Source organism: Bos indicus x Bos taurus, chromosome 22 (assembly GCF_003369695.1).
Source record: "Bos indicus x Bos taurus breed Angus x Brahman F1 hybrid chromosome 22, Bos_hybrid_MaternalHap_v2.0, whole genome shotgun sequence".
NCBI lineage: Eukaryota > Metazoa > Chordata > Mammalia > Artiodactyla > Bovidae > Bos > Bos indicus x Bos taurus.
The window spans coordinates 22356035-22367785 of NC_040097.1; the positions used below are offsets into that span (position 1 = coordinate 22356035).

Genomic DNA, 11751 nt, shown 5'->3' on the forward strand with positions numbered 1-11751 from the left:
CACAGAGGCGGAGTTTTTGCTATCACTCACCCTAGTCTACTTCCCCCATGAAGATTTTTACTACTACTATATCGAATCCTGTATGTGTGCATGCGCGTGCACACACAGGTGCGTACTCTCTCTCCCCTTCTCCTACTTTAGTATCTGTAACCCAGTCCAGTTCCAGTTCAGTTGCTAAGTCATGTCCGACTCTTTGCAACCCCATGAACCGCAGCACGCCAGGCTTCCCTGTCCATCACCAACTCCCGGAGTCCACTCAAACCCATGTCCATTGAGTCGATGATGCCATCCAGCCATCTCATCCTCTGTCGTCCCCTTCTCCTCCTGCCCTCAATCTTTCCAGCATCAGGGTCTTTTCCAATCAGTCAGCTCTTCACATCAGGTGGCCAAAGTATTGGAGTTTCAGCTTCAGCATCAATCCTTCCAATGAACACCCAGGACTGACCTCCTTTAGGATGGACTGGTTGGATCTCCTTGCAGCCCAAGGGACTCTCAAGAGTCTTCTCCAACACCACAGTTCAAAAGCATCAATTCTTCGGCAGCATCTTACAATTAAACATTACCTTATTCTCAATTTATCTGACGTTTTCCAAACTAGAACAGAAACTCCCCAATCCAGAATCATACCTCACAACTATCTTCCAGTTCTTCACAAAGCCTGGGAAAATATTTGGTGCAATGAATAACTGGTCTTTCTTAGAACTTGGTCTAAGTAAGTAAAACACCCCTGATGATTCCAACTTAAGTTGTATAAACACTTGGCCCCAAATACTGGCTATATTTTAATGTAACAGCCTATGGTTATGTATTAAGTTTGCTTTTGAAGGAAAAAGACCTTGGAATTATTTGACTTTTACCACTTTTCACAGTATGGATTTTAAGGAATGAAAGATTTAATTTCCTTTGTTGTTCAGTCCAGTTTTAGAGAAGCAAAAGGCTATTCCAAGTGTGTAATGAGGCAAGAACTTCTCTTATTACTTTTTTGGTTTTCTGTATCTCCAAAATGTCTTTTCTAGTACCAGTGCATAACAGTTCCTGCCCATTGCACCAAGAAGATTGGGGACTGGGGGAAAATGCCAAAAAGCTGATTTAAAGAATTCAATTCTTTTCCTGAAGAAGAGAAAAACATAATTCTTTTTGAAGGAATCCTGTTTGAACAGTCATTTCAGTTCAGTTCAGTCGCTCAGTCATGTCCAACTCTTTGCAACCCCATGAATCGCAGCATGCCAGGCCTCCCTGTCCATCACCAACTCCCAGAGTTCACTCAGACTCACATCCATCGAGTCAGTGATGCCATCCAGCCATCTCATCCTCTGTCGTCCCCTTCTTCTCCTGCCCCCAACCCCTCCCAGCATCAGAGTCTTTTCCAGTTTTCTCAAAAGGTGAAAATATTTTAATTTTTAAAATGCAAATTGTATGTTGCATTAACAATGCAACCCTTCAGATATTTGAAGAGTAACCTAAGTGCCTCAAAGCATATCTGAATGAATGAATCACCACTATTGATTTAAAATACACACACACTCAGACATATTTAGTAACCTAGCACTTGGTCTTAAATTTTATGAAAGTTATGGGCTTTTGAGTCATAACTGAACAACAAAGTCAAAGAAGTTAATGAATAAAGATGGAATTTCTCTGGCTAACAGTGACTCAACTTTAGCCATAATTTTAGAGCAAAATATAAGCTGAATCACATGGAAATGAGTAACTTGATGACTAGACCAAATGTGTTGTAAGTTCAAGTCCTCTTGAATGAGGAATTCATATAGAAAAGATACAACTTTAGCATTGCCCATTTCTCTTATCATATATTGGGTTGGCCAAAAGTTCCTTTCAAGTTTTCTATAAGATGGTACAGAAAAACTTGAAAGAACTTTTGGCCAACCCAGTACATACAGGTGGTGGTGGTGTTTAGTTGCCCAGTTGTGTTCAAGTCTTTCAACCCCATGGATGGCAGCATGCCAGGCCTCCCTATCCCTCACCATCTCCCGAAGTTTGCCCAAGTTCATGTCCATTGCATTGGTGATGCCATGATGTGTATTTATGTGTATGTGATGTGCCTGTGCGTGTATGTGAACACAGGTGATGCAGTGGTAAAGAATCCACCTATCAACGCAGGAGACGAAAGAGAGATGAGTTCGATCCCTGGGTCAGAAAGACCTCCTGTAGTAGGAAATGGCAACCCACTCCAGTATTCTTGTCTGGAAACTTTCAAGGACAGAAGAGCCTGGCAGGCTACAGTTCATCAGGTTGCAGAGTTGGACATGACTGAGCACACACACAATACATACAGACATATGTATACACACCTACATATGCACTCATAATTCATTCTGGACATCTGTAATCCAGGCATTACAAACAGTTCCTAGCCAAGTTAAAACAAAAACAGGTCATGTCAACTTACACATTACACAGAATTGTTTACAGTGCCTGCTTTTACATTCCCTCAGGAACATCTATAAGTAGGTAGTTCACATGAGGCAGCCACTCATCACCATTACTACGTGATTTAGAAACATATGGTGTAACTCTGTCATGCCGGCTTCTAGGTATTCACTCTAGCATTCTGACAAAAAAGAGAAAAAAAAAAGCTCAGAACTGTTTTTCAAATTATCATTTATCAGCTGCTAAAACATACATTGTGACAGCCTGATGACTCGGTTTTTGTTGTGGTCATAAATTATCATTACCAACATGCTATATTTAGATTTACAGTAGTACAAGGAAAATATACCTACAAATGATAACATATTGAAATTTAGCTAGACCCTGTGCAGTTTCTGGGTATAAATCCTTTCTGTGTTCACCTATTTCTTTTTTGTAGGAAATAGACTTTATGTAACCTCCAGGACCTCCCCTGTGTTCCAAAGAGCAGGTTCAAACCCGTGCTAATCAGAAAAGGGAGGGGATGCAGAGACAAGGGAGCTGCAGTCAAGAAACAATGGAGCTTTGGATCACAGGTACTGGTTCCTCCTCAAAATATATTGATAGGATGGCTCAGTGGTAAAGAATCTGCTTGCCAATGAAGGAGCTGTGGGTTCGACTCCTCATCCAGGAAGATCCCCTGGAGAAGGAAATGGCAACCCACTCCAGTATTCTTGCCTGGGAAATCCAGTGAACAGAGGAGCTTGGCAAGCTACACTCTACAGGGTCTCAAAGAGTCAGACACGACTGAGCACACACGCAGGCAACACTATCTTTGAGTTCTTTTGGAGAACTAAAGCCCCCACCCAGGGGGGGAATGGCAACTTCAGGCTGAGGCAAGATTCCCAGAGCACCACCCTGTTAACTTGTCACCAACCAATCAGAGGAAAGTCACACAGTCTGCAGCCTTCACCCTAAATTCTGCCTATGAAAATCTTTTCCAAAGCCATTGGGGAGCTCAGGGGTTTTGAGCTTGAGCCACTGGTTCTCTTTGGCTGGTCCTGCAATAAACCTTTCTCTGCTCTAAACTCTGACATTTGGTTTATTTGACTTCACTGTACATCAGGCACATGACCTTATTCGCTGACAATATTTTCACATAGTTTGTTTCAAATCCCTTCTTTTAACTGGAAAGACTGTTTGAAAACCTAGGCATTCTCTTTCCCAGTAAAAGTGAAGCCTAAGTAATTAACTATCAGAATGATCCAGCAATGACATCTTTTCCCTCTGTTCCTTCCCAATTGTTCTTTTGAGCCAAAAAAAAAAATTTTTTTTTCCAGCTCAAAGTATATAGAAAGACTGACAACAGTCTGCTGTTCAGATTTACAAGCCACCGTCTCTCTCCTTCATGAGTGAGTGAGTGGAAGTCACTCAGTCATGCCCGACTCTTTGTGATCCCATGGACTGTAGCCTGCCAGACTCCTCTGTCCATGGGATTCTCCAGGCAAGAATACTGGAGTGGGTAGCCGTTCCCTTCTCCAAGTGATCTTCCCAACCCAGAGATCGAACCAGGGTCTCCTACATTGCAGATGGCTTTTTTTACCAGCTGAGCTACCAGGGAAGCCCTTTCTCTCCTTCGTACTCTTTATGAAATTAGTACTTAAAGGATTGTTTTCCCCATGTTGATTTTTTTTTGGATAGGTGTTCAAAGTGGAAGGGGCAGGTCTCTCTCAACTCAAATAGAAATAATCCTGAGTCAAGAAGTACACTAGACATGTTGTCAGGATGCTAGCCTTCTATTTTTCATTTAGAATACTTCTGGCCAGTGTTGCATATTAAGAAGATAGGATTTGAAATCAGAGAACCCCATGCCGAAATTCCCACTCTCTCATCTGTCTACATAGTGCTTTAGGCAAATTAGAAAACCTCACTGAGTCTCAGTTTTCTTTTCTAAAGATGGGGATGGTCACCCTTGCATTACTACTAACAAAATCTATGCTGTATTTAAATGTCCTTAGTTTCTACCTAACTTCCTATTTCTGTTCTTAGATCATTTTAAGTTCTCTTCATAATTCCTACATTGTTAATGATGAGAAGAACATAAAATGATCTAAGAATGGAAATAGGTAGTTAGGTAAAACAAAGGACATTTAAATAAATGACAGATTTTAGTAAACAAGGTATAGCTATTGGTTCTTTAATTGTACAACAAGTACCCACACTGCTAACTGCTACTGCTAAGTCACTTCAGTCGTGTCTGACTCTGTGCGACCCCATAGACGGCAGCCCACCAGGCTCCCCCATCCCTGGGCCTCTCCAGGCAAGAACACTGGAGTGGGTTGCCATTTCCTTCTCCAATGCATGAAAGTGAAAAGTGAAAGGGAAGTCGCTCAGTCGTGTCCGAGTCTTAGTGACCCCATGGACTGCAGCCCACCAGGCTCCTCCATCCATGGGATTTCTCAGGCAAGAGTACTGGAGTGGGGTGCCATTGCCTTCTCCGAGTACCCACACTACTAAAAGATAATTATAGAGGAAAACTGTCTGGGTTGTAAGGGAACTTTCTATACTATTTTCTCAACTTTTCAGTAAATCTAAGATTCTCCTTGAAAGAAGTCCATTTTTAAAAAGTGACTTAAAGTAAGTGCCCTGCCCTCGGCAAGTACTTAAAAAACAGGAGCCAATGTTACTATTATCAAGTAAACTAGTTGGTTTCCTAAAGTTTATTAAACTCTGTATAATATGGTCTTCCTCCACCCTAACTTTATTGGGATATAATTGACATAAAACACTGTGTAACTTTAAGGTATACAGCACAGTGATTTGACAATATGATCTTTCCTTTCCCCCAATTTAGCAATTGCTTTTCATAAGCAGTTCTCTCTGCCCCAGCCCTTATCACTCTATTCACTTTCTCTACATCATTTTTCCTCTTTTTCTAGTTCATCCATTTCTTTTCTACAAACTCATGTTTACTTTACACCTAGTTTTTATTTCTCCAAGACTAATTCAATCTTATTTCTCTGCTTTAAGTTTGGCCTCCATGATTATGCAAACTTTTACTTTCAATGATGGCTCCTTAAAAAAAAAAACAAAAACAACAACAAAGTTCATGCTTTCTACTTAGAGAAAAATAACAGAACACTTTTCTTTTTTTTTCGCAAAAAGGCACCAAACACAAAGATATAGTATTGGGGAAAGCTTGTTTTTTTTTGTAATAAAGAGAGAGATATTCAGCGTACGAATATAGACAACAGCCAGGAGGCAGCTTTGCCGGGATATGTATTTAGTCTGCTGCAACAACTAAAAATAGTTTGACCAAATGCCAGTGTTATCAATCTGTCCTGGAGTCCCTCTGATATTAAGGTCATGTGTAAAAACACACCTTACTTATCCCTCAACCACAGCTTTGAATGGATCTGGGTAAAACATACCAGATCAGATCAGAAAAACCAGTCTCCTGACGCTCTTTCTCAGGTGGCTGAAGCTTCTGTTTAGAAGACCTGGGTCTTTACGAGAATGGATTTCTTTTCCCATTCTGGTGCTGGATTTCAGCCTGTATTTGAAGGACAGAGCTAGAGAGCCTTTTGACTGATAAAGGGAAGTTTGTTTCTTAACTTTTCTTTAAGTGACAACAGCTTTTCATTGACAAAGGAACAGGACTTCTTTAGTGGGTGCCATTATTAATGGGAGAGATTTTGGAAATGGAATTTCCCCTGCTATAAAGACACAATTACCAAAATAATTTCAACCTGAAGCTTGAAGTACCAGGCCCTGTGAACCCAAGCCTCAACCTTAAAAGACTATCCAAAAACTTTTACGGTTCTGAAAATACTTTTGCTCTAGGATAGTTCAAAATACACATGGAAAAAGCAAGGAACCACTGATGAGGGGGTGGGGCAGGGGGGATTAAGCAAGGAGTGTGTAGCCCACCTGTTCTTTCTCAACCAGGAAATCAATTTTATCTTTAATAAAACTGATAACCAAGCTTGTGATAGCTGAAATAAATCATCACTTCTGGGTGGTTTGTGTACATACACATGCAAAACAAACAGAGAAATCTGTGCTAACTCAAGATAAGGCTGGATAAATATAGGAAAACCTAACACTCTACTCCAGGCAACATATAAATCAGTCTTAAATGGCAACAACCCAGAAATCCTCTATTTTAAGAAACTGGTCTCAGTAACCTCTGAGGGGGTTAGAGCTGGCTTTAACCGCCCCTCATACCGCCCCTCTGGGGGCTTCACTGACTTCTCTGTTAGTTCAGCTGTGGCAGACTCATCTAAAAAGACAGAATGGGATGCTAACTTGCTTCACAACTCACTCCAGATGAGTACCCGACTCCTCTTCTGGTCCACCGCCCTCGACCTGCATTAACTAATCCCTCCTTTCTCTGGCTGGAGAACAGCTGATAGAAATAGGCACTTTTTTCACATCAAAGGCAGCCCGGAACCGTCTTAGCCTTACCCCAACCTCAGACACAAAAAGCTTTTTGATGCTTATAATTGCAAGGCTTTTTCCAGCTGCACTTTATCAAGCTAGTAGTGGCAGGGCTTGGAGGGCCTAGGAGAGCCGGAAGGTGGCGGCGAAGTCACCTTGGGAAAAGAAGGGTGTCAAAGAGAGGAAGACAGAGGGGCTGACCCACGGAAAAGGAGCAGGTGTGACTGCCCCTGTTCTGGGGTGAGTGAGCAAGAGCAAGGGACATTGGAAGGAAGCCCAGCCAGAGTGAAGCGGTGTCCCGAGGACCCCCAAGTCGACCCTAATCTGTGATCATCTGACCCGGGTGGAGGGAGGAGGGTGCCCTTCGCAGTGTCACGGGAAGCTTCGCCTTCTGGGTTTGCTTTCTCCCGCCTGCCCCTGCGGTGGCTCTCTGCCGGGGTTAGCCTGAGCGCGGCTCGGAGGCGCTTCACTTGCTCCGTACCGGCGCCCCCACCTACAGGGCGCCCCTGCCCGCCCTGCGCACGCCCAGGAGGGCGGGCCGGGAGTTGAGCGCAGCCGCCGGCCGCTCGAGAGTGCTGAGAGCCCGGCAAGCGAGCCAGGCCTCTATGGGAGCCGCCGGCTGCGAGTCACTCTCCAAACCTCCCGGGCCACAAAGCAGAACTTGCCCGCCTCACTCCCCAGCAGGGAGGCCCAGGCACAGGGTGCTGCGCTCCAGGACCCTTGCTGGTCCTGGGCAGCTCCTGGTGCGCTCCGAGCTGGGCTAGGCGAGGCCTGGCCGCGGAGAGGGGGGCCTTGTAACCCCTTCCCCAGGGCGCGGTCTCCTCCTCCTCCAGCTCCTCCTCGCCAGCTGCGCCGCCAGCTCCCATTGTTCGCCCCGCCCGCCTGGCAACGTCCCGGCGCTACTCTCTGGGCCTCCCAGGCGCACCTACCTTCTGCTGCCGGCGAGCCATGTCGGTGGGTTGCTTGGCGTTGAAGGGGTAGGCGATGCAGCGCATCACGAACACATAGAGCTGCAGCCTCTTCTTCCTCTCCTCTTCTTCCTTCTGCAGCCGCTCCAACTCCTCCTTCTCTTTCTCGCTCACCACCGACGGGCTAGGGCTGGAGGGTCGGCCGCCACCGGCGCGGCTGCTAGGCTGCAGCCCCCCGGCCCCGCCGCCGCTGCTCGCGCCGCTGCCCCCGCCGCCGCCGGCGCCCATCCCGGCCCCGGCGCCGACCCCGCCGCCGCCCCCCAGCCCGGCGCCGCCGCCCGAGCCCTCGCTGGTGCGGCTGGGAGACAGGCGCGCGCCGGACGCGGCCGAGCCGAGCACCTCCTTGCCGCTCTCCTCCTCCACGATCTCATCCGATTCCTCTTCGCTGGATGAAGGGTCCAGCATGGTGGCGCTTGGGGACGGGGGGTCCCTGGAGCCCCTGGCTTGGGGTGCAAAAGGTGGGGGGCGCTGAAGGCAGCTGGGGGTCGGCTCTCCCGGATGGCCGCTTCTCCCCAAATCAGGGAGCAAGCGCGCTGCTGCTCAGCCTCAGCCTCGGCCGCGGAGACTGCTTCCTCCGCCCGGCGTTCGAGAGCTGGGCTCTGACCCAGGAGGAGGAGGGGAGGGGAGAGGTGCGTCCGTGGACCCAAAGTGGGCAAAGGAGGGAGTCAATTGAGAGCCCCGAGCCCACAGCAGGATGCCATCTGCAGCCGCTGAAGGAGGCGCCTCCAGAAAAGATGCCGAGTGTTGCAAGCTGTCGATGCAGCCTAGAGCCGAAGAGGCATCTTGCCGATTGGGGAGGGAGCGGCGCTTACGTGTTTATTGGCTTAACTCTCCCGTGTCCGCAGCATAAAGGGCGGCTGCAGCGGACTGGATCCGGAAGAGCGCGGAGCGTCCCCAAAGTCTCAGAGCTTCCGTAGTGATCCCAATGCTTTCCCGTCCTCCTCACTCCCACCCCGTTGTGGCTGATTTCCTCCTTGATGCCCAGCCCTCCTGGTTTCAATCTCTCTCCCCGTCCCGCGAACAAAAAGTTCTTGGGAGAGGAGGAAATAAATCAATCATTGATGACTTTTTGTCAGCGAATAGTTGACAAAAGCAGACTTTTTGTCAGCTGTTGGACACACTAACTTCAGAGATCTCACTGAGATGAAGTCGGCGAGATGTTATACACAAAAGAAAGGCTATTTCCTATAACCAGCTTTCCTCACATTTTCCTCACCAAACAGCCTGTTTGTCCCACCTGTGTAAACTCCAATGCCAGCAGTTTACTTTACATACACCCAACCGTAAAGAAAAGATTTTGAGCGGATTGATGTATCCACCATGCAGCTCAACTCTTTAAGTAGAACCCCCGCCCCTGCCTACTCTGCATTCTTCAGTTCCAAGAACTGGTAATACTTTATGCTGAGGTGAGCCTACCATGGAAATAGAAGGTTTTTTTGTTGCTCAGCCCTTCCTCCATTCTGGCTCGCTGAGTATCTGGGTGGAGGGTTGGGGACCCCAAAATCAGACAAGGATACTCTAATAACTGAGTGCAGCAACATCGAATGCGTTGACTCTGTAGCACCGTCTTCCTTCCTGCTCCTCCGTTATCTATTAATTCAAAGCAGCAGATGGTGCCTTCCTTCCCCCGGCTCCTTTCACTTAAGCCAATAAACCCAGCGCACGGGGGAGCTGGCCAGCGTGCTGAATCTAATCAGCGACCCACAGATGGATTGAAAACAAACCAACACTCTTCACCTTTTGATCTTAGACTATATAGAGACCTCTCTTGGCCTTCCCTCACCCCATGTATGTGTTTTCAATACTCCATTACTCGTGGATACTCGTGGGAGTTATTGTTGAAGTGTACTGTGAATTTAAAGTTTATATCACATCTGTCTTTATGTATTTTAAAATTTACCATGACTATCAGTACTGTAGGCTTTGATTGTCAAAGGAAGTTTTAGCACCTTTTCACAAAGTGAACACTGTTCTAGGAGCTTGGAGTAGGTGGAATTTTTAGAAGACATTCTCTTAAAGAGTCAATAATCCCCTTTTGGAGATACAACACAAACACATGAAAAAGATTGACAGTGCTTATTTCAAGGCAACATATAAACAAATCCAAGTTAGTAAACTGCTAAAAGCTTGCTTGAATGAAGCAACTAGGAATGGAAGAGAATCATATGTTTCTGTAAAAAGAGAGTTAAATCTTAAAGAAGGGAACCGTATGACTTAATGGTGAAAAGGGAAGATATTATATGTGGAAAGAGCGATTTGCAAAGCCATGGTGATAGGACAAAGGACTGAGTAAGGTACAGAGTGTAACTGAGGCAGTGTGTGGGTAGGAAATGGGAAGGGAGGAGGAAAAAAAGTTGAAATAATCATCCATCTGGCCAAATTGGGGGGAAGGGGTGGCAATGGTCATCTTTAGGACACAAAGAAATAAATGGCTAGCTAAGGACCATCTGACTTCTGCACAGAAGGCAAGACAAAGTCATTTACTAATTAAATATTTTTAAGCAAGATAAGGCATTTGAGTATTATCACATTATGCACCAGTAGAAGGGTGACCATGAACTCTGTCTTTAGAGCCATTTGGAATTTCTCAATCACTGTAATAAACTTTTGAAGTTTTGTATTTTTAACAATGTTTTTCATTAAAACATAAACTCAGTATTTACCTTTTGTTACTCATATAAGCCTATGATTTGGCTATTAAATATGACATTGCTCAGATAAATCTAACACTTTTCTCAACACACCCATGAGTGTTCAATCAAAGGAGGCAAACAGATTTTACAGGAAATACTTTTATAATTTTTTTTTTTCAAAATGTATGTATTGTTGACTTTTAAAATGTACATCTTGGGACTTTCCCGGTGGTTCAGTGGTTAAGACTGCACATCCACTGCAGGGGGCGTGCATTCAACCACTGGCTGGGGAACTTAAGATCCCATATGCCGTGTGACAAGGCCACACACACACACAAAAGTGCATCCTTTCAAAGATATTTTTTACCTTAGCTGAAAGTTAAATGTCCTTGGAGATATTATAACTTTTTTTTTCTGCTGAAGATAACATATCCCAATCTGAACTCCTTAGGCATCTAAACTAGGAATTGTGGCTTTCCTAGATGCAAATTTTGATGAAAAAGGAAGAAAATTATCCCAGAATACATCCAGAGATCTTAATTATTGTCTACCTTTTGTTAACATCCATACTCTTCTTTTTAAAAGTACAATTCTACCATAGATTCTTATACATATCAGTATTCATATCCTCAAACAAGCTATTTTAGGTGCTTGCATGCTTGCCCCCACCTCCAGTTCTGCTTTGTAGGAAACTTGAATAACCCTAAGGTGATGGAATAAATTTTAGTCAGCCATCTGGAGACCATATCATGAAAGTAGAAGTTATAACAGTGAATTTTTTTAATCCCAGCAAAATCTAGAGGAAATGGAAATGACTGAGACATTAAACTAGGGTTTTATCATCTGGACCTCGATTATTTCTAGACCTCATTCTCCACTGAAGTGTTCGTTATAATTACATAAAAAGCCACAAGTATGAAGGAATAGCTGACTCATTGGCAATCAACAGATACCTTGGTGAAAAACCATCACTTCTTTATGTCACTCATATAACATGTTTCAATCAAATAAACCTGAGTTCAATGCCCATCTTAATGATTTTCTGTGTTTGTTACTAGAGGATAATTTGGCCAAATTGAATATATATTTTTAAATCTCACGATAAATTTCAGATATAATCATGTCAACAGACTTTAGGTTTAAGCCTTCTTTTCTGCTAAAAGGAGATGAACTTTTTTCTGCTAAAAGGAAAAGGGCTTCATTTTACTTATAAATGAAATAAAATTGAACATGCATAACTGGAAGGAAAACAACACTAAAAAATCAAATAACCCAACTTTCTCACACAATATTAAAAAATAAACTAAAAATGAATTAAAGACTTAATATAAATTAAACTG

The 11751-nt window shown here is 44.4% G+C and overlaps 1 protein-coding gene across 27 annotated transcripts in view; it reads right to left on the reverse strand.

Annotated features, from left to right (window-relative positions):
• CADPS (calcium dependent secretion activator) overlaps window positions 1-9145 on the reverse strand; it is a 471796-nt gene extending 462651 nt beyond the window's left edge. For 3 of the 27 annotated variants that reach the window (XM_027523777.1, XM_027523778.1, XM_027523786.1), the window contains exon 1: window positions 7740-9145. In XM_027523777.1, the coding sequence (XP_027379578.1) occupies window positions 7740-8183 (444 nt within the window). In that variant the 5' untranslated portion in view covers window positions 8184-9145. The remainder of the gene's footprint in view (window positions 1-7739) is intronic. The other 24 variants (XM_027523788.1, XM_027523785.1, XM_027523790.1 and 21 more) reach the window with 17 other exon arrangements.
• Window positions 9146-11751: the final 2606 nt, after the last annotated feature.